We start from the raw sequence: 22,496 nt of genomic DNA on the forward strand, positions 1-22,496 counted from the left end.
ATATTAATCCTTTTCAGTAGTGTGTTAAATATAGTTTTAGGCTATAACATAGTATTAAAATAAAAACTATGTGATATAAGATAATTTTTCTAACTAGCTCGAGAAATTCTTCGCAGAGTGATAACAGCAACAAGACACCTAAATCTCCAAGAGAAGAATTATTGCCTCCTTATCTGAAAATACACACTTTCTACTACCTCCTTCTTGTCTTTGAGGTGCCAACAGGATTAAGGGAGGGGAAGTTAACAGAAACCAGAGAAATCTCTCATTTGAAAGGAATGTATGCATCATGTATGAGACATATGAATATGCAACAGGCTATTGCTTTTAAGGGTTAATCCTTTGTTAGGGAGCCATGCTTTCAAGAGGAAAGCATCCAAACATTCATAATTCTTTGCTTTTGTTGTCCTTTATTGTCCTAACTCTGATTGTCCAAATTCTTATTGCTCTAATTTGTATTACTATTTTTATAACCATTTTATTACTACTAAACTTTTAAAAATTTGGAACAAGTGATTGGCATTTTTCACAAATTGTAAGTAACAGAACAGATCAAGTCTGACAGTTTTGCAGCATCATGATGAGCAGTGCAGGAACAGGTTACTTTTTTATTCAGCTTAAAAGTGGTAAGAAATAGTGCTTTCCAGTACACAGGAAATTTAGTGGCATCATCCGCCACTCATCATTTGGGAAACACTTCACTTGGAATGGGCTGGTCATTGAGAACAGCCAGCATGTTTGCTATTGCTTCTTCTGCCATCATACGGATGGCCTGGACTGTTGCGGTTCCAATGTGCGGGGTTATGATCACGTTACTCAGGTTTAATAAGGGATGATCTCTGGAAGAAATGGAAGGAACAGAATGTGTTACACAAGGAACGTACTCTGCTGCTATCCCATGCTAGTTGTGAAGAACTGAACCTCAGCAACAGCACATTCAGACCAAAGCACAGAACGAGCACAAAGCTGGGGGATACTTGCTTACACATTTCTTCTTCTTCTCCATCCATCTTGCTCATTGCCTGGCCCATGAGCCAGGCTGGCAAAGACCCATCAGAGGTGGGAAAGGGGAATAACTTGTTGTTTATTTATGATTGTGCAAGACAGTCTGAGGTTTTGCCCTAACACAATGAGTCTCCCCGTGGAGAGCAAAATTATGAGCACACTTTGAACACTGTTTAAAACATTTCAGATTAACAGACTGGGAAAAAAGTTTCTTTACCTTGGCAGAGGCTCAGGGTATGTCACGTCCAGAGCTGCAGCCCTAATAACCTTATTCTGGAGAGCTTCAACCAATGCATCTTGATCAATAACTGCACCTGCATTGGAATTAAATCTTGATATCCTGATGAGTTAATGAATACATTTTTACCTATTGCGGGGGGGGGGGGGGGGGGGGAAGGTCGCCAGGGTCAAGTGAGAAAAACTAGAGGATCTTTATCTTCATAGAAAATAGAATGCCTTTTTAATAATTATTAACCAAACAAATCAAAGATTTTATTTCTTAACCTTTAATTATAAGATGATTATGGTCCACTGCATAAGATTTTTCCTGGGATGAGACCAGTTTCAGTCTTTTCCTCATTTTGACACTTCCTGTATTATTACAGACAAATAATTTAATCTCTGCAGATTTTCCACTCTTTTATCTCTGCTTTGTTTACTGATAATCTCTCTCATATGCTCATTCAGTGCCAACGGAGCTGTCATCCCATGTGAGGCTTCCTTTCTACATTGCTGTTCCAAATGTTACTTAATATTTTCCCTTGTACCCCATTCTCCCTCACTGATGATAAACCTTTCAGTTATTTCCACTAAAACCCTCTGTCTCTAGAATAAGGCCAAAGAGAACCAACCATCTGCTGAGCATCCCTAATTTCCACAGGGCCTTTGAAGACATAGCATATGATCCATGTAAGTCACACATTTGTAGACTGTCAGCTACTTCATGACTCAAACAACAGAGGGATGTCACAGACTGAGGTTGGAGAGGGAAATATCAACACAATCAGACAAAACATGACCTTAAGTGTGGAGCCACAATCTGGAGTGATTTCAGATCCTCCTACCTCGGCTGATGTTTATAAGAGTAGCTGTGGGTTTCATCAGCCCCAGCTCCTTTTTCCCAATCAGTTTGTGAGTCTCAGGAGTCAGGTTCACAACCAACATAACAAAGTCAGATTGCTGCAGCAAGTCTTCCATCTTTGCACAGTAGTGGGCACCAACAGCCTCTTCATCCTCCTTTCTTCTGAAGAAAAAATGCACAAATCCCCAAATTGAAACAACTATTTCTACCTGAGTTTAACAAACAGCCAGCCCTAGGAGAGTACCAGAAAGCACAGAAACTGAGAGGTTTGAGACCAATACAAAGGATAAGGCATTGATAGGCTCAGTTGGTAGAATGGATGCAGAAAAGGATGTGGGCTAGAGGGAGCAAGAGGCTATAGGAGTGGTGGGACACTGGAGGAGTGATGTATATGTGAAAGCACAGCACACAGGCAAGATCAGGTTAGGAGGCTGGGGATGCAGCCAGACCCTGCTCTTCTCTCCTGTGTCCATGCCAATTCCTGTGGAGCCTTTCCTTGTCTGACATGCCAGTTAGAACTTGTGATTAAAAAGAAATGAAGTATGAAAGAAAGGGAATTAGAGATCCATGAGAAATGAAGGCCTTTGTCATTGGTGCCAGTGTGATGAGAGTTCTGTCTAGGGTGAAGAGACTGGCTGGGAGGAACAGGGATGCTGCCAGAAGCCTGCAGAAGAGTCTGACAGGACAGGGAACACCATGAGGGCACAAGACCGGGTTTGCTTAGACAACATCTCCCAAATGCTTACACAGTCCTTGTTTCAAACTGGTAGTGGCTAACCAGGACAGGGCAAGTGCAGGGGGAACGGCTTCCTGAAGGGAGCAGGAGGGACCCAAAGTGAGGAAGTGGTGGCACAATGGTGCTTGTCACACTGCTTACAACTGCCACAAGTGCACAGGAAGGCTGAGGACAGAGCAGAGCTGTGGCTTCCGTCACTGCCTCATGGACAATTAACTGCAGAAACCAGAAATGCAGAAACCTTTACCTCTGGTTCCTGTTATGGTACAGGATCCTCATGTTGAAGGCTCTGGCTCTCTGAGCCACTTTGTATCCAATGCTGCCCATCCCAATGATCCCAAGTGTCGCTCTGGTTACTTCCACTCCCAGCCAGTCAACAGCAAAATACTTTGTGTCTGGAGACACGGCAATGTGGCAGCCTGCGTGGAAATACAGGTTGAATGGGTACAAATCAGCCATAAATGGAGGCCTGGGGGAAGGAAAAGGTTCATCACCATTACAGCAGTGGGGCTCTGCAGCACCCCTTACAAAACACTTTTGTTGATTTTGACCAGTTTATATAAGGGCCTGGATAGGGCCAATTCCTGCACCCAGGCCTGAAGACTGTGTAACACAGTGGGATCCTGGCTGGGTACTGTGCTAGAACGAGTAACTCCTTGGGGAATTAACTTTTCCACAGATGATGTGTTTTCTTGGAAGTTCAAAAATAGCTTCTTTGAAACCACCTGCAAGCACTGACTTCACTTCTTTTCAACTGGGGTAAATCTCACCATTTGTCTCCTGGATCACAACTCAAACCATTCTCATTCCTTGAGTAGGGTGAAGGTTTCAAATTCCAGCTCAGCCAGGGATCTCAGTGACCTTTTACACAAAGAACTTGAGGTTCAAAAAGATACAGTAGTGAGAAAACATTACTGGGAAAGAGATGTTATTTCATGCTCAAGGGTGGAGCAGCAGTGACAAGACGACCATGAGTCCCTGAAGAGGGAGGCGGCTTCTTGTGAAGGTCTCTACTGACACCTTTCTTCCTCAGAAAAGCATTGCTCAGCAAGGGAGCGGGGAAACAACCTGCTTTTAGGGACACAGACTAATGCTGCTGGCACAACTTATAACAGCTTTGTCAAAAGGATTATCATCTATTTCAAAAATAATGCTGATGCTCTTCAGGAAATACAACCCACTGGTTTAGACAAACTGATCACAGAGGTAGGAAAAAGAAAAATTTATACTAATTACTGCTCTGGAGTTGGAGATGTGGCCACTAATGCTCTGTATCTTCCTGCAGCTCCTAATGCTTCTTTCAAGGGGAAATGGAAAGTGATGGCATTCAGTTTGGATGCACTCTGTATTCAGTTTTCACAGCTGTAAACAACCCACTCAGTGAACAGCCAGAGAAGAATGAAGCCCCAGACATTATTCCAAACAGGATATCACAAGACTTTTAAGCGCAAAATTTAGACAAAAGCCTTACTCTTGTCACTGTTGCCCTAAAAAGAAGTAAGACATAGGAGAAGTAGATGCCTCTGAAAGTTAAGGCCTCTGAAAATTTTTCCCTGTAAAAGCATCCCAAACATTGATTCAGAAAGATCATCTCTCTCACAGCAAAAGCGAGGTGTGCCAAAGAAGTAGCTAGGACCAAGAAAATTTAAAACACTACCTTCCACTAGTCTTCTGGCAGAGGCCAGCATCAAGGCCATTCCTATGTCTGCTGTTGGGTCTGCCACAGCGTGCGGGGTGTTGGTCACTTTCACACCAAAGCTCGAGATCATTTTCAAGTCTAAGTGATCCACTCCAACCCCAGAGTTTGCAATCACCTTTAAATTAGGCAGGCTTTCTAGAAGCTCACGGTCAATAGCTGGCCTGCACTCAAACACAAAAATGGATTGGATTTTTTTTCTCATTTCCTCTTTGTTTCCAAGAAATTCCTTCATGGTGATAAGGTGAAAGTGTTTCTTCAAAAGTGCTGCAAGGTCTTCTAGCACGCCATGAGTTCCTCCTATATCCAGGATCAAAACAGATGGCAACTCTCCTTCTGCCATGACCTGAAACAGAGGAATAGAAGAAATACTCCTTTGTTTAGGAGAACACTCTGAAAGGAGCAATGATGTTCCTTTAAAAGTTATCATTTAAACTCACATGTGTAGATCAGGAAACTGATGGAACTCAATAGTGCTTTTAATCCACAGGCACTTGGTACTAGTGTGGTACATCAGACAAATTCCAAGTACTTTTATCAAGTGCTGATTTAGACTATAACACCAAGGAATATCCACACTCTTATATCCAAATCCAGTCCTACAAGCTGTTCTTCTCAAAGAGTTTCATTTTGCTCCAGAATCAATACTGATTTAATACAAAACTAGTAGCTTTTCCAGTAGCTTACTCACCAATGCCTTCTATAAGCAGTGCTATGAAACAGAGGCTGCTAGAAATTTAATCAAAGTTTCTTGCCTGTTGGTTATGGTTGGTGAAGCCAGAGGCAATGTAGGATGGCACTGAGGCCCAGATGGTTCTGACATCTGTCAAGGATGGTTTATGTCTAACAAATTTGCACAATGAAGGGCCACCCTTGGATAGCTGTTAGACTGTTTGCCTTCAGTGTTTTAAATATTCAGATCTGTACCTGAACTTACCTCATGCAAAATTTAGCACACCTACATGCTGAACCAGTGAGGAAGAGCACTAGAGGAGATACCACTGATAACACAGTCCTTCATGCTAGAACTTTCCTCTGCCCTGAGAGTTTTGAGCCCAGTCCTCTCTACAGCACTCCAGCAAATGCACTCTGTAATAAGATAGGGGCTCCACATACAACCAAACACCTAATTAGAGCTCCTATTGGCAAAAGTGGTAGTTGAAGATTTCCTGCATATCTTAACAATAGCTGTGCCTAATTTCCTACAATTCTTTTTGCTGTGCTCTACTGACTTTTGATCTCCATCCCATTCTATCTCCTAGGCTTGTATCCAAGAAACCTGATCTTTTGCTACCTGAATCAGAACAATTTTCCACAACAGTATGCTGATTTATTCTGGGCACACAATGCTGGCCAGCTGTGTCCTGCTGCTTCACTCCTCTCACAAAAGCCTTCTGTGAGTAATCAGAACTCAAACCTGTGACAAAAAGATGTCAATGTAAGTTGGAAGTTTTTGTCAGCCATGTTTACCCTTGTCCTGAGCAAACTCAGACTTATCCCAACCACATCTATTAAATGGTTACAATCTTGGCACCAGTACCGCTCTTTTATCCTGGCCTTGATGTGCATTTCTGCTGCAGTTTCAGTCTGCTGCTGGACATGGGCTTGAAGGGGCCTCCATGCTAGGACAGGTCTGCAGTTCACCACAATGTCTCTGATAATACTATCTGGTTCTCAACTGCTGCAAACAAAGCAATGAGGTGAACAGTGCAGCCAAATTGCAAAGCTAGACCATGTTTTTATATATATCTCATCTTTTTTTTTTTTTGCCAGCTGAAGTTGTCAGCCACATGTAGATGTCAAAACTGTGCAAATTTCCCCAAGTGTAGTCTGCATTTCTTAAAGAGTATCACACAACATTACTAGGATAAACTAGATTTGTGTTGCAGAATGAATGATGCATAGAATAAAACAGGAGTAGATGTCATATTGTGATGGCATTGTCCAGCTTCATGAATTATCAGAATCTGGTAAACCTGGAGGGCAGCTAAACTTTTGCTGTTAAGCAGGGAAAACTGGGCACCAGACATGATCAAGTGACTGGTAGATGCCAGTGAGGCAGCACCGTATTACTCCATTTGCTTTCATCACCAACTCCTGCCCTATTACAATACACCACACATGATGGGCAGAGCCAGACTTGCTTTCACTTTGGAAGCACTTCCTACACTTCAGAAGCAGAAAGGTGACCCATGAGGAAGGTCTAGTTATAAACAAACCTGTGCACTAGAAGCAGGCTAGTGGCATGTTGATGGATCTCTCAACGAGTGTGGGCATACTGAGCCACTGAGCCGGCCACATTCCATTCCAGCTGTGTTTGATACACGTGTGACCCATTCACCACCTGCAGCACTGGCCCAACAACTGGTGTTCTGCTCGCCCCAGGTACAATCTTAAAAAATCACACTGATAGCAGGAAACTAAAAACACTTAAAGGAACCTCACAGAAGGAAGGGGGCTCTCCAGATACCAGGCTTGGTCCCAGTGTCTATTGCTTGTCTTCCAGCACTAAGTTGGTGCATCCTGTATCTCTGTTTGTAAATTACACTTCTGTGACAGCAAAGTCCATGAGAAGCAGTAACTGGATGAAAAAATTTGTAAGCCAAATTTGACTGGCCAAACATCAAGGGAATCAGTGTTGACAGACTCAATGCTTTGCTCCTGAACATAATTATTCAGTTATCAGATGTCTTGTCCAGTGTGCTAAATGTAACACCTGCCAAGGATATGACAATTTTGGTTTTGGACTAGTTCCATCTGCATTATCAACAAGTTCCTTTTTTTTAAAGTTGTCTCTTCTCCTTTTGTATTTACATAAGACTATATGCTTCCATGTAGGTAAACAGTCATAATCGTAGTAAATCATTAATATAAGGTAACTGTACTAAGTTCTGGTCCTGCCATTGCAGAGAAAACTTTGAAAATACGACTTAGATTGAGACAAAGGGGCAAATACGTTTAAGTATTAACTTCAGCGCTAACTGAAATTGACCTTATTTCATCTGTGGAGCTTGACTCACTCCTCCAGCGGAGTTTCACTCACTCGCAGATTTGCTGACTGGCACTGCTGTATCACCTTGGACTTAAACAAATCATAGCAAAATAAACGATGTAATTTTTCCTAGCCCAGTTTTCAATTAAAAATTAGCAGCCTGCATTATCCAGGATCAATTCCTCCGACTAACTTCTCTAAAGAAGAAGACTAATTACACCTAATTACAACCACAAAGCACTGACCAGGGCTGGTTTCTTTCCGGCGACGCGCCTTCCACAGCTGGATCCCGCGGCAGCTGGGAGAGCCGGGAGCTCACGGCTCCTGCTCGGGGCCGGGCACACCCGCTTCTGCCCAGCCCCGCTTCCTTAACCCTTCCCGGGCACCGCGGGCCCCGGGGCTGCGATTTCCAGGGAAGCTCCGGACGGGGATCACCGCCCCCGCTGCCTCCGCCCCTGTCGGCAGCCGGACCGGGCTGCCTCTCCTTCTCCCCGCCCTCTGCCTCTCCTTCTCCCCGCCCTCTGCCTCTCCTTCTCCCCGCCCTCTGCCTCTCCTTCTCCCCGCCCTCTGCCTCTCCTTCTCCCCGCCCTCTGCCTCTCCTTCTCCCCGCCCTCGCCCTCTCCCTCTCCTTCTCCCCGCCCTCTCCCTCTCCTTCTCCCCGCCCTCTCCCGGTCCTTCTCCCCTCCCCGGACGTCCTAAAAAGGTGATAAAGCAAGACGAGGACTGGGATAGCTTTTGGAGAGCTCAGCAAGTATGGGGCAAAGTTATTTGCCACCAATTGAAATTGTTCCCCACGGCCCTGGCTGCAGTTTGTGGGGATTTTTTATAGTGGAGACTATGCTTTTGTCCCTGCCTGCTGCAAGCTAACCTTTCAAATGAGTGTCTGCTGTGGAATTAAGGAAACAGATTGTCTGGGATGGCCTATGCCAATGGCCAGCTCGATTCTGGAAGCCAATGCTGAAATGTGCTGGTTTTGCTGCTGACCACTTCCACTGGAGCGTTTGCCCAGAGTGCTCCCGTACGGCACTTGGAACACCGTAGCCATGGGAGCCCCCACGGAACCCCAGCGCGGGTCTGGGAGTGTGCTGGGCATGAAAATCGTCATTGCTGTGGGTGAATACACTGAGAAAACCTCCCACAGCCAGGAGATGCCAGAGCACAGAACCACTGAATTGCTGGGCTGGAAGGAACCTTAAAGAGCACCTGGACCCAGCCCTCTGCCATGGGCACGGACACCTTTCGCTACACCAGGCTGCTCAGAGCCCCGTCCAAACCGGCCTTGAACTCTTCCAGGAATGGAGCATCCACAGCTTCTCTGAGCATATCTCTTTGATCAAATCCCATGGAGGTTACAGGGAATGTACAACATCAGAGCGGTCAGCAGCAGAGAGTAGGAGATCTGGGCTCTGATCACCTCTGTTTCACCCTCCCCGTACTGGCCGGCGTCACCGACCCCTCGGCACGGCTCCACATCCCACCTGCGAGGGGGGACGCGGGCGTCCCTGCCCAGCCCGTGCCCGCCCGTCCGGCTCTCCTCCCGTCGGGAACGCGCCAGTCCCACCCGCGCTCTGCCGGAAATGCGCGTTCCCGTGCCCGCCCTTCCGCTTCCCGCCCGTGCCGGCGCTGCCGCCGCTCCGGGCCTCTGAGGGAGGACGCCCGCCGGGTGCGCTGGGGACGGGCCGCGCCGGGATGGGCGGGCCGGGGGGGGCTCCCTGCTGGCGCTCGGTGCCCGCCGGCGCCCCGGGAGGGCCCGGGGAGGGCTCGGGCTGTCAGCTGCATGGGCATCCCTGTCGTCCCGCAGGCTCCCCAGCCGGCCGCCAGGATGTCGTACATGCTGCCGCACTTGCACAATGGGTGGCAGGTGGACCAGGCCATCCTGTCGGAGGAGGACCGGGTCGTGGTCATCCGCTTCGGACACGACTGGGACCCCACGTGCATGAAGATGGATGAGGTCCTGTACAGCATTGCCGAGAAGGTAAACGGGATCTTTCCGCTCTTTCTGAGCTCAGTGTTCCCCATGGCTTGCTCGGAGCCTGGGGCAGCTTGTAACCGGGGTTCTGCACAGGTATTCCAGCTTTAGGAGGCAGCGGGAAAGTTGTGTGGTTTCACTTTCACGAATGTCTCCTAAAGAGTGCTCTGATGTTTGCAGTGTTCTGGGGGAGGGTGAAAAGAGCGTCGCAGGTGTTCGGAAATCGAGGGTGCTGCCAGTCAATAACCCGTCACCGAGGGAGCATCGGCGTTCAGGCAGAAACAGTGCTCGGTGCTAGGGCTGCTGCGGCTCCAGGTAACGCAGCACTCTCGCTTCACACTGGAAACGTACCTTTAGATTTTCATCTGAATAGCTTGAAAAGTTACTTTCACTTTGGCTCTTAAAAATGGTGAGACACTAAAATGTGCAGGATGGTATTGATTAATCTGTCACTCATATAATTCTGATTAATCTATCAGCAACATTAATCTGCCAATGATGTTATCCATGGACACCAGTAGCATTCTGCTGAATTGCATGGACTGAATTAAATTTTAAGAGCCAAACCCCACAGCTGTTTTTAGATGGAAACTGAATGATTATAAACAGACGATCACTTACTTAAGAAAGACACGTAGATAGGAAAAATTAGACTGTTAGGATACACAATCAGCTACAATTTACCTTTTCATATATTTGCTAAAGATTTTGCCACATGATAGATGTCGAATATTGACAGCTCTTTAACTGAACCACATGAAGGAAGAAACAAAAATATCTGAATCAGAAATGGTAACTTGGGTAGGAAAAGGTGTCAGCTATCATAGAAATCACAGAATGGTTTGGTTTGGAAGGGACCTTAAAGATTATCTCATTCCAACTCTTCTGCTGTCCTGCACAGGTTGCTCAAGGCCTCATCCAGCCTGGCCTTGAATGCTGCCAGGAACGGAGCATCCAGAACTTGCTGCCTTAATAGAAAGTTCTGTGCATGCTGCATAGATTGACATGGAGTTTTTTTTTTGTGGTTTACTTTGCCTTCTGAAGTTTTCTTAAATAACTTGTGTCTTGAAAATCCCCACAATTAAAGATCTATACCCACAGCCAGGGGTTAAGAATGCAGTATTAGAATGTAGGAAAGAGTTGTGACATGTTTTAATACCGTTGTTTTGTATTCAGCCTGGTGGGAGTGTTATGCTCATATACTGTTAGTATGGACTGGTGGCAGGATGCTTGGAAATTTGGCAGACCTGTTGGCAGCTAGGGGTGACTGGGGGAAGAAAGAACAAAGTAACTTCTTATTTAAAAATCTCCCTCTGCAGAAATGGCAAATTAAAGGGGGAGATCCTACCTCATCCTCTTGCTTACAAGCCATATTTGGATCTCTGCTGTTTTAAAGAGTGAGTAAAAGTTCCAATTGTCCAGGTGTTTATTCTAGAGAATAATACATAATGTTAATGGGTTATAATTGCAGGCTACGTGTGAAGGCAATGTGGCCATATTTTACATTTGTTACCCTGGGGCAATATTCTTTTAGACAGCAGCATATTTTTGGGTAGCAGTAATATTTATCTGTATTTTATGATAGGAGAACAGGGTTTTCTTTTCAGCTTTTGTGGAAAGAGAAACTAGAATGCTATGTGAAAGTACAAAGTAGATTATTTTCACTGAAATGTACTCCCCTTGCAGCTGACTGAGTTTTTCCCCTTGTGTTATATGAAAAAGAAGCAAAGTTTCACTGAATGTCAAAACAAATCATAATTGTAAGATGTTGGATTTTTTTTTTGCTTTGTCAAGGTTTCAATCAAACATTGATTGAAGCAAGAATTGAGTTTCACAAATTTTGTCTTAATGACCTTTTCTAAAAATATACTTTTTTCTTTTCTTTAAAGGGAACTCATAATTATAAACCTATCCCCTGAAATACAGGGATTGGTTTGCTAAATTAATGCACCTTGTTTAAGAAATTATTTATTTATGAGTGAATAGTGTAAATGAGGTAACTGTTGTATTGGATCAGTTTGGGTTTAGGGAGGATTTTTCAAATGTTGTGCATTTATTTAACCATAATCAGAAGTGTGAATAGCTGTGGGTTTTCCTCGAACATTAGTTGTGCCTCTGCATTTCTGCTAAGGTTACATGAAAAGTGAGAGAGGAAAAGAATGTGGGGCAGGGAAAGAGGTAGCTGTGAAAAAAGCATATAGGTATGTTAGCTACTGGTGTTTGTAGTTAAAAGCTGAGCGAAGTTAATCCATTTACTGATGTCTGTAGTATTCAAAATTAGCTGTAAGTGCTGCTCTTGGCAGTACAATATCTTCCTCTTTCCCCCTAGAAATTTATCACCTAAACTTACAGCATAATTAGCAAGAAAAAAGTTCAAATAAATATCACCAGTACAGACTTTCAAGTTTGTACTTGCTCTGTTCAGTTCATTAATGCAAGTCTGCCAGCTACCTTCAGTTCAAGTCATTTGTTGCAAATGCTAGTCTCTGTTCCTGTATTTTTTTCCTGCAAGTTTCTTGACTGTAAAGCAGTATTTTGTTCTTCTAAACAAAAAAAAAACACTGTCTAGAAACTGATTAGAAAGATGAGAAGGTGGAATCTTGGATCTTGTTCCAGATTTCCTTAGATATTTGGGCTATAAGGTTTGCTTTTCAAAGGCAGCTGAAATCTTAACAACTGAAAAAACAGGAGCATTACTTACCTCTGACAGAAATTTTAAGAAACTTCACGATTTTTGTCAGTCATCCTGGGCATTAATCATAGTGTCAACCTCATGTTGTAGGAATGAATTTACTTATTTTTCAGAAGGATGTTGTTAATTAAAGAAGTCAGGGAGGGGAACTTCAGAGGACAAATGAGTCCCATGGCAAATGATTTTTCCTACATCTGTGTTTCCTGTTTACTAGCAAGTATGTGAAGACAGGATACAGAATCTTTATCTGATGTTAAAAGTCCTGCAGATTCCTCTGCTTTATAGTCTTGAGCCATTCAGTGTAAAGATTTCAGTGGCCAGGCAGTAATGTAGTTTTGGGTTTTCTACATGCATCTTCAGCCACGTGGATTGATGGGGCTGATCTATGAAACTACCATCACTGGGGAGAAGGGGCAAAACTGCAGCCCAACCTATGAAAACAGCTCACACAGTTTTGAATCTGTGCTGCTGTTTGACTTATGTCTCCTACTCTGCTCTGTCCCCATGGAACAGCGGCTCCAACAGCCTGGTAAGGCAGAGAGAGTTTTGAATTGAAAGAGAGGTAGGGGAAGTCAGGAGTGTCAGAAGTAGTTAATATCTGTCTCTGAAAATGCTTTTATCTTCAGTTGTTGCACAAGTGAGGTGCTGCCCTGAAGGAGGTGTCTCACTAGAGTTTTGATTTTTTCTTCAGAAAGCAGTTGACTTACTGCAACAAATTTACTGTATTTAGTGTATGTTATGAGGTTAAGCACTTTCAGAGTAAACTTGTGTTATTATGTATTTAACTTCTAAAATACTACAAGGTTTTTTTCATATTGTCTCTACCGTAAAATTTTGATTTATATTAACAAATTCAGTGTAGTCCCCCTTGTAACTACTGCAACTGCTTGTATTTACTTGGATTTGCATGTTTAGAGTTGTATTTTATTCTTGTTCTGAGGTGCTCATACTGTATCCTCAGTTACAACTCACAAATCAGGTAGAAAACTCGTCAGCAACCACTGCCTTGACAGGGGAGCAAAGCTGGTTTTGTACAGGAATGTCGGTTTTCAATGGATAGTTCTGTCTGAGCAATGGATTCACATCCCAGCAGAGAGAGGTCAGCCTTTGGTTTGTCTCCACAAACCGTGCACATCCACAGCAGTCTGGTCTGAATCCATAAATACTTCCCCTGGTTTTGCTTAAATCACAGCTTTTTTGTGAATTAGAGCTGGCTGCATGTGAAGCTGGCTCAGATGTTGCTCTGTACTGCTGCTGTCTTGCATCCAATATTGTGTCTGAGACAGGAGCTGCTTCTTCAGGCTCTAAAACTGGTCAGTACTGTGCAAAAAGAGACAGATATCTGAGTTTCTGCAAGGCTTGTCTTGTGTTGAAATGAAATGCCTCTTGGTGACCAGCTTGCCCAGCCTGGCACATTAAATTGCCCAGCCCCTAAACATTCCATAGGCCTGCAGTTCTTCTGCATCACCCTCTCCATGTGTTTGTCTCATCCCTCCTTAGGCCTGAATTCCTATTTCCTGCTGCTGTCCTTGGCAGCCAGTGCCCAAACTCAACAGAGCACACCCTCATTCAATGTGCTTGTAAGCTAGCTTGTTTTGGAGTGGTGATCATGCCAAATTTGAAATTAGGAAAGCGAGGGGTAAAGAACAGAGCAGCTTTTCAAGTTTTGAATTAAAAATTGAGTCCAGCTTTAAGCTCTGCTTCAGACTTAATGTGAGCTTTTCAGCAGGTGACTCTCATCAGTTTCACTTCTATGAAAGTAGGTCAGAGAAGGAAGATTTAATTCATGTCTTGGATGCCTGGGTCCTGGTGATGACTTGCACATATGCTCTGCAAAGGGGATTTGAGTGATCCACTCCTTTTCAGTAAGATTTATGTAACAAACTAAGACTTTCATAGTCTGTTTCTCTTGTATGAAATCCTAGGCTGTTGATGAGCACTGCTAGTGACATGCATTTCTGGTTCTGCAACAACTCAACTAAATTAAATGCATATAGTATCAAACTGACTTTAAAAAGATTTTTTTGTTCTAGTACTATCTGGAGTACAGAGTTCTTGAAAGTAAAATTTTGGTTTAGGAGTGCTTATGGAGTGGTATTCTGGTGCAACATGTAAATCTCCTTGACTAATCTGTCACCGAACAAAAGAGGTCCCAAGAATATTTTATTAAAATAATTTTGCAAGCTCCAAATTAAGTAATTGTTCAGAGATGGTGTGCTCTGTCAAAATTGCTGAGCGTGTTGTAGAAATTCCCCCACATAGTGAAGGTGTTTTTGCTAAAAATGCCAGCAGAGTGGAAGAAGTAATGATAGGATAAAATGAAAATGGCTCCTCAGGTGTTTTGTTTTCTAAAAAAAGGATCAACCACCCCACAACTGCCTGCCAGGGCTCACCAGGGACTAGCCTCAGTCACTTCTCAGCTAAATTGTGCTGCCTTTCAACATCCCATTAAGGTTCTTAGAAGTCTTTAATGTAAAATTGAAATGGGTGTGAAGGATCCCTTCAGAGAGTTTGATATTGTGACTGTTTTAGTTTACAAGGCTTTACCTCTTGCCTGGTTTAGAACATAGGGATGTTTTCATTGGAATGTTGACTGAACCTAGGAGTATAACTGGCTCCATAAAAGCGCAGTAAAGACTTTAAATGCTGCTTCTCTCTAGAAGAGCTTTTACTTTCTTTGCTAGTAATGCTTACATGCATTCTTGAAGTGTGATTATTTTTTATAACTTTGAAACTGTCTTGAAGCAGAAGTCCATAAAAATTTATTTACTCTGTGCTTCTGAGGGGTTTTTTTTTGTAAATAACCATTTCCATACTTTCTCAGTAAAGTGCCTGCTAGGATGTCTACGTACAAGCTAGACAATATTTTTCTCATACAAACTAATCCAGCTCTGTGAACTAAAATAAAATATTGTTCCATCAGGCAGATATTATACTCATAATAGCATTTCCAGACTTTTGATAGCAAAAAATTAACAAGTGGGAAGTACTGTCATGAAGAGTGCATTCGCCATAGATTTTAGACCATGTGTGTCAACCTCAGGCTGGTAATTCTGGGCGGCCAAATGGGAAGGACCAAAATTGTGTTAGCAGATAACTGAGGATGGGGAGACACAATTGTGGGCTCCTGGTGTAGTGCAAAAGCATTTGATAATATACCTTACAGTTTGTGCGTTCTGACTTAGAATGTAATGTGTGTGAGTGTGTTAATTTTTACTGTGCACTTATGAGCTGAGTTTAGAAACCAAAATTTCCCCTAATTCCACTTAATTACAAGTATGCTACATCAAGGAAACAAAAATGTGCCATGGTTTTCTTGCAGAAATGAAGGCATTATGTGTGACACTAGAGCGGAGGGATTCTTTTACATCTGAGTAACTCTGCAAAATGAAAGCCAGTTTTACCAGAATTGTCCAGACATGAGCTTCTCATGAAGGTCTTACTTCTTTAGAAATTGCACTTTTAAATTTTAGCTTTGCACCTCTCAGCAAAAGCTACTAGTTTTTAAATTAAATTATAAGTTTACAATTTTACACAAATTGTATGTTTTAGAGGGGGAAGAATGCTTGGAGGCAGGCACCAGGGCATAGTAGATCATTAATTTTCTGAAGTCTGTAAGCAGTTGATGACACAGGCAAAATGTGTCAGCTTGGCTTGCACAAAGCAAGTATTCTGCTTCTTTAGAGCTGTGCATGTCACTGTGAGTTCTCAGCTCTATATAAAGGGCATTTGTTTCTCTGGATGTTGATTTAGCATAGTATCTTTCCAGTTTACACTGGATGTGAAATGAGCTTCTGAGCTATATTGAAAAATATTTTCCATGTTAATTGGTTGTTGTGATTAACAATAAAAGCAAGGCTGTTTATTCTGATTTTATGACTTAATAATTTGGAAAATAGATGTTACAATAATGAAAGCTTATGCCTTTTAATTGGTAATATATATAGCTTTTGTATTTCCTGTTTTCTTCTGTTTAGGTTAAAAACTTTGCTGTTATTTATCTTGTGGACATCACTGAAGTACCAGACTTCAACAAGATGTACGAGTTGTATGATCCCTGTACCGTCATGTTTTTCTTCCGGTATGTGATGGTTCTGGAATGTAACTCATTTAAACTTTGTTTGTCAAATGCAGTGTCTCAGCAGATCATTTCCAAATGCATAATAGCACACTGATGCCTATATTTACATTGCTCTACAGAAGAATAAACTGATTTTATAGGAAAATGGCTTGTTTTCCAATTAGCCTTGTAACAATGTTTGATAATAGAGTGTGAATTAATGATAGTGAAAACCGGGTTTATTATCCATTTTTCTTAGTTTTAAATTTCAAACTTCCTGTAGAGAATACTGTAGTAACATAGCAGTCAAGCTTGCCAAACTTGCTTTCAAGATAAATCAAAGGTAGTAAGGTTTTTCTGGAGTTAAGGTTTCTACATTGATGAGATAAAATGTTCTACTGACAAGCATGGAAGTCTCTCTGGAGATAGACAGTAGTGGGAAAGAAATACAAACAATAAGGAATATGCTGAAGTATAATTGCACTGAGTAACCATTTTGGGGGCATCTTAGGAGTTCTTATTCTTCCTTTAAAAATTCTCAGTTTAAGTGAGAGGAGTAATGATTGTTTTGCAAGCCTGTTTATGTTATAAGGGCTTCCTTTGATCCTACAAAGCATTTGGGGTAGGGTATAAGATTTCTTTCTGAATTATAATGCCATATTAACCTGTTTTTTTGTTCTTCCCGTTTAAAGGAACAAACACATCATGATTGATTTAGGTACAGGTAATAACAACAAGATCAACTGGGCAATGGAAGATAAGCAGGAGATGATTGACATTATAGAAACTGTTTATAGAGGAGCCCGCAAAGGTCGAGGTTTGGTGGTATCGCCGAAAGATTATTCCACTAAATACAGATATTGATGTTGCTTTGGGCTGCCTTTTCTCATAATCCTATGTCCAGTTACACTTATTCCTGTGTATGTGTGTACATAAATGTATATTGAAAGAAAAAAAACCTACAAGTCCTTGAATATTGAGCATAATTTGAATGATTTAAAATAATTGAGTTCTGTTTGAGAAACAGAAAACTTAAAGCCTGGAACTATCTTGAATATTACTGCAGTAATATTGTAGCTGAATTTTGGGGTTTTCTTTTTTAAAGACTCCTTTGTTGTCCTTTTGGTATTACATATTTTTGTACACAAAAAGCCTGTTTGCAGAAAAAGCATTTAAAATTGTTTCATTTGCTTTTATTACACAAATATCTAGGAAAACTATACTATAGTGTTTTTAAAGAATAAAGTGAGTTCCACTTATTCACCTTGATTTTTTTTCAGCTAATGAAATTTGACAGTGAGTAGAGATGGGTGCATTGGGTGCAAGTCTGTTGGGACTTCTGTTGGGATTTCCTTGCGTATCATACTAGTCCCCTGTATCCACTAAAATGTGACTAAAACAAGGTGCATTTATTAGTATTTAACAGAACTCAGAAAACATCTCCTGTGACTTTGCTCACCACCACATCCCCATCAGCCTAATGGACTTGTGGTGCCAGACTCCTTTTCCATGGTGGCTGGGCACTCACTTTGAAGCACTTGGTGAATTCTGCAGTGCCAAAGTGCATTGCACTTCTGGAGCTGGCTGACAGCAGCCAAAGAAACCAAAAGCCATGCTGTCACTTGACCTCCAGTTTGTCTAACAGTATACCAAAATGCACATGTACTTGGGAGACTCGGATTGGATTCCACTGTGGCATAGCTTTTGAAATTTCCATTTGCATTTCTGACAACTTTTATGGTAATGGAGTTGATGTTGTGTGGGGGCTTGTTTGTTTTTTAAACTGATACATGCATATTTACAGGATTAATTAAAACCAAACCAGGCTAGCTCCCTTCTCCAGAAAGAAGAAACCTGGTTTGTTACAAGCCAAAGAATTATTTTTACTACCAAGTGTGTTGTAGAGGATTTAGAAAGGGTGAAGAAAGTAAAACAAAAGCGTCTCAATTTCTGCTGAAGTTAATCTGGTTTAGAGTGGTTATTGATTTGGAATAATTTATGTTGGAAGGGAATGTCAGCCTCCCAGTCACAGTAGGTTCCACATGGTCAGGTTGTGCAGGTTTGTGTCCAGTGTTGAGCTCGTTGGACTAGATGATCTTCAAAATGCCTTCACGCCTTGATGATTCCATGTTCTCTAAGGATGGAGATTCTTCAGCCTTTCTGGAAGTCCTGTTCTGCTGTTTGAGCACCTTCGTAGGTGCAAAAGATGTTCCTTGCACCTAGCTGGAATTTTCCATGTTTCAGCTTGTGTTAAGTAACCCTGGTGTACAACACTTTCAACAAGAGTCTGTTCCCCGTGCTCTGCTGTGGGGTCATGGTTGGCAGCAAAAAGCCACAGTCCTTTCTTTAGGCTGTACTAAGAGATTTCTCTCAAACCTTGTATCTGCTGTAGCCCACTCCATCTTGATGGCTGTTTCACCTCCCTCACACCACTGCATCTCTTGAATGGGCAGCCCCCAAACTGACAGAATATTGTGGGTGTGGTGTTCCAGCGGGTGAATGGAGGAGGAATGACTTGCTGGCCCTACTTTGTGCTCATACCTGGGCACCCTGCCCACTCAGCCAACCTTTCCTCCAGATCCTTTCTTGCAAAGCAGTGCCAGCCAGCCCCTCACACCTGCCCAGCTTGCCATTTTGAACTTCAGCAAGGTGCTGTTGGCCCACTTCCCCAGCCTGTCCTCCAGCACACCAACCTCTCCCCCCAGTCTGACAGTATGTGCAAGTCTACACTGATTAAAGCCTTAACTGGAATGATTTCTTGATCTTAATGAAGGCTGTAATAGAAGCATTTCTCCCTCATTAGCTGAGGTATTTTGCTAAGCTGGCAATGCTTCAGTTTCTGCATTTCTGGTAAAAGGTTCCCATTACATTTCAAACTAAATCTTCCCTGCAGAGTACCTATGTTTTGGTATACAACCACCTTAAATTTAGTGCAGCTGTCATGTTTTCTGACTACCAATTTCTTCTTCTGGACATGCCTGGTAACTAGAATTCCTCATCTATTCCCAGGTCTTTAAATAAAATAAACTATTTTCATCAAAACAGCTAACATTAAAGAATTGAAATTGTCACAATGTTAATACCTGGGTGATGTTACCTGCGCTGGTGTGCACAGCTTTGTGTGGGCTTGTGCAAAGAGTAACAACTGAGCAGTTGTAGCCTACAAATACTGCCATTTTTTTTAGTACAGAATGGCTCATTTTAAGAACATATAAGTTAAAAAGGCAACAAATCTTACTGTTTTAATATTAAAATAAATACATTTTCATTCACTGAAAACATTTGTGATTGGATAAGTTCACTCTATAGATTATAGTTTTCTATCCAAAACAGTGGCTTTGCCTTCTCTGAAACTAACAGTTCTTTTTCAGCTCCAGGAAATAGTGTCCCCACTTAGATGAACAAACCCAGCTTTCTATTTTTTTCCTGGGACAATAGTTTAATTTTTTTTTCAAGATTCTGTTATGACATGATACAAATACATTTGTTTTCCCTTAACATTTTTTGTCAGTGTGACTCTAGACTGGAAAATGTCAGAGTCAGTGCTATGCTGTTCTACCTTAGTCTTCCTCAAACACATCCTCATTTCAGTGCTGCACAGATACAGTGAATAAGTAGGTTAATGATTTATTCATGAATGTGATTCAGCATGGAGATAGGAAGATATCTCTCTCTGTACCGTTAAATACATCTTTGTGGATTGTCTTTCTGCATTTCTGAAAATTACTGCATACCTAGCGCAAAAGGCATCAGAATTAATAGATACCTAAATTCAGAATATTGACAGACATTCATGTCTTTCACTGCCTAAGAAGTTCCAATGACAAGAGGAATTCATGTGTCTCAGTTTGAATCAGGAAAGTGTGCAACAACAGGAAGACAACATCACTTGCATCCACAGCACACGGAAGCAGTGCTGCCCCATAAATACTGAAAGCACAGAGTCAGCCACCCATCAGGGAGGGGGCCAGCATGTGCATGAGACAGATATAAAATCCAGAACACAATCCTGATATGTAGTATCATTTTATATTATGAAGTGATTGACTATAGCTTACTGCTGTGTTTGTGGTGAGTGTGTGTGAGGGGTGTGCTCCAAACCACACTGGGAAGCTGTAGCAGGTTTAAAAGCAGAGGTACATAAATTGACACCAGCGAGCATCCTCAGCTAGGTCAGCATACCTGAGGGGCAGGAGTCGTGGCCAGCAACACTTCAAGCCACACACATTTCCCTATGAATGGACAGCCTCGGTTTACACACTTGGGGTGAGTTAGCACTGCCCCCTTGTATATTGCACTCAGCTGGAATAGAGGCAGTAAGATGCAGTTTTTGTTTTGTAAAAGTGGTCACGTTCTTTGTCTCTTGGCAAAAATAAAAAACCCCAAGGTATATTAAATATGTTTTTTTTAAAGTACACTTTCAAATCCAAGAAAATGCAGGTACACTAAATGCGTAAACACCATTACTCGCCCACCACTCAAAACTAAATGGAAATGCATAAACCACAGAAAAACTTAATTAAGTGTCTTTACTCCCAATTCTTCATCACTGTTTTCTACCCCAGCCTCTGTCATCAGGTCAGCAACACGCTTCTCAAGGTCATTGATGCGCTCACCCATTTCTTCCAGTAAAAAGTTAAAGATAACTTCTGTAAGTAAGGGTTTACAAGTTTTTTCTTCTGTAAGAAGAACAAGCATCTTTCTTCCAGATGTGTTAGTCTTTTACTTGTTCATGTTTAATGTAAGATGAAGCATGCACAAGGTGGTATTGTTAGAATACAATCCCTCATTCTCTTACAACAGATAAGCATTCAAATTCTTAGTATCAAACGCCTTTGCAAATACTCATGAGTGAACTGTGTGATTGTTTTCTTTCTGAGGAACTCTTTTAGGTGATACCATACAGGTAACCTACAGAATTAGAATATGAGTGCTACTCAAACATTATTCAGGAAGTAGCCGCTTCTTGCAAAAAAAAAAAAAAAAGCTTCAGAAAGCAGAGGTAGTTTCTGTAAGCACATGTAATAAGACAGCTCAGAGGCCCTTCAGGTCTGATTTTCTTCTTTTGAGGGCTCACCTTGTCATGCTCAGGCCAACAGCTGCTTTTAAACCGTGGCTCGTTTGAGTTGCATTTTTGGAGAAGGATGCTTTTTTAAATGCACCTTCGGAATCTTTACACATAATTCGATGTTTATTTTACTTGAAAGCCAGAATTGCTGCACAGAGACTACCGTGGTACTTGTAGTGAAACACTTTTTAGGGTTCCCTTCTTAGAAAAAGTGATCTGTAAAGAGGCTGGGGCGGGGGTAAGTCAGGTGCCTGTACGTCACAGGCGTTTACCCCGGCCCACATCCTGGGCTAATTTGATGTTTACGGGAGAAGCCCACCCCGCTGTTAGAAGCAAAGAGCCCGCCCGCACCCATCAGCGCGCAGGGGGCCCAGCCGCGGCATCCCACGTTCCAAAGAGGATATTTCTCAGCGTCAGCTTCTCCGTCAGAGCCTCAAAATTCTCCTGCAGCCGGCAGAGCAGATTTTCCGCCTGGGGGGGAAGGGGGAAAATGAACAGCGGGGAAGCAGAAGGCAGGGCCCGGCCGCACGGCCCCCCCAGCAGGACACCCGCCCGGCCCCGCTCACCAGCTGCGGCAGCTCCGCGGCTCCCGGCGGCTCCGCCGCCGCCATCGGCTCCGGCTCCGTGGGCGCGGCGGGGCGGGCACGGTGCGCACGGCCCCGCCCGCAGCGCTCCGCGGGCAGCCGGGGAGCCCTTCCCTGCCAGTGCTGTGTTTGCTGGAGAAAGCGTCGTTCCGCGCGGCAGTAACTAAATAAGGATGCCGAGGTTTGATCTTAAGAGGTCGTACAATTTTATTTTTTTTAAAGGTTTCCTTCCTTTTCTCCCGTGCAATTAGTTTTGTGTAATGGAGTGGTAAAAATACCGTGGTGGTTGAAGTTCCTTGCACTGCAGTGCCCAGCGAGACAACATCAAAGGCATCAGCAAGAGTCGCATGGTGCCTCTTGCAGCACCAGCATCTAGGTCATCCCTGGCTTTTGGCTGCACAGTGTAAAAAAGCTCCCAGTGCATCTATTAGAGAGGTGTCTTTCTTCTGGATGCTGAGACTGTTGCCTGATGTAAATGAAGAGGTTTTCATTTCACTGTGCCTGTATGGTTAGGAGCGTATCACTGTTAGGCAATAAATTACCTTAGTCAATTACTTTGAGTAATTACATATGCTAGATATGCCAAATATGTGTCTTCATGCACAAAAAATTT

The 22,496-nt window shown here is 42.8% G+C and overlaps 3 protein-coding genes across 4 annotated transcripts; 1 reads left to right on the forward strand and 2 right to left on the reverse strand.

Annotated features, from left to right (window-relative positions):
• Window positions 1-390: 390 nt before the first annotated feature.
• Window positions 391-7,965, reverse strand: LOC132076418 (probable 2-ketogluconate reductase). Its single transcript, XM_059477485.1, has 6 exons — window positions 7,756-7,965; window positions 4,480-4,864; window positions 3,070-3,241; window positions 2,070-2,248; window positions 1,223-1,319; window positions 391-839 (listed from the first exon to the last, which is right to left on the reverse strand). Exons 2-6 carry the CDS (start codon window positions 4,859-4,861, stop codon window positions 683-685), a joined length of 987 nt encoding a protein of 328 aa, XP_059333468.1. The 5' UTR covers window positions 4,862-4,864; window positions 7,756-7,965; the 3' UTR covers window positions 391-682.
• Window positions 7,966-9,119: 1,154 nt separating this feature from the next.
• On the forward strand, window positions 9,120-17,490 carry TXNL4A (thioredoxin like 4A). Of its 2 annotated transcripts, none has more exons than XM_059479748.1 (4): window positions 9,120-9,173; window positions 9,312-9,485; window positions 16,149-16,252; window positions 16,924-17,490. In XM_059479748.1, exons 2-4 carry the CDS (start codon window positions 9,333-9,335, stop codon window positions 17,093-17,095), a joined length of 429 nt encoding a protein of 142 aa, XP_059335731.1. In that variant the 5' UTR covers window positions 9,120-9,173; window positions 9,312-9,332; the 3' UTR covers window positions 17,096-17,490. The 2 variants fall into 2 exon arrangements, with proteins under 2 accessions (XP_059335731.1, XP_059335739.1); XM_059479756.1 differs by lacking the exon at window positions 9,120-9,173 and adding an exon at window positions 10,799-10,876.
• Window positions 17,491-20,118: 2,628 nt separating this feature from the next.
• HSBP1L1 (heat shock factor binding protein 1 like 1) lies at window positions 20,119-21,910 on the reverse strand. The gene is given in 5 exon segments (XM_059479767.1): window positions 20,119-20,518; window positions 20,521-20,533; window positions 20,765-20,859; window positions 21,704-21,770; window positions 21,866-21,910. Coding segments are annotated over 5 exon segments (294 nt in total). The 3' UTR covers window positions 20,119-20,444.
• Between the last annotated feature and the right edge of the window lie 586 nt (window positions 21,911-22,496).

This window comes from Ammospiza nelsoni, chromosome 1, assembly GCF_027579445.1.
Source record: "Ammospiza nelsoni isolate bAmmNel1 chromosome 1, bAmmNel1.pri, whole genome shotgun sequence".
Classification (NCBI taxonomy): domain Eukaryota; kingdom Metazoa; phylum Chordata; class Aves; order Passeriformes; family Passerellidae; genus Ammospiza; species Ammospiza nelsoni.

Excerpts from the sequence above, each read along its gene's own strand:
- LOC132076418 (XM_059477485.1), bottom strand. The coding sequence starts at position 4,861 with ATGGCAGAAGGAGAGTTGCCATCTGTTTTGATCCTGGATATAGGAGGA. Across the intron at positions 2,249-3,069 it reads TACCATAACAGGAACCAGAG|AAGAAAGGAGGATGAAGAGG; the intron begins GTAAAGGTTTCT and ends TTTTTTCTTCAG. Across the intron at positions 1,320-2,069 it reads TCTTATAAACATCAGCCGAG|GTGCAGTTATTGATCAAGAT; the intron begins GTAGGAGGATCT and ends ATTCCAATGCAG.
- TXNL4A (XM_059479748.1), top strand. The coding sequence starts at position 9,333 with ATGTCGTACATGCTGCCGCACTTGCACAATGGGTGGCAGGTGGACCAG. Across the intron at positions 9,486-16,148 it reads TGTACAGCATTGCCGAGAAG|GTTAAAAACTTTGCTGTTAT; the intron begins GTAAACGGGATC and ends TCTTCTGTTTAG. Across the intron at positions 16,253-16,923 it reads ACCGTCATGTTTTTCTTCCG|GAACAAACACATCATGATTG; the intron begins GTATGTGATGGT and ends TCCCGTTTAAAG.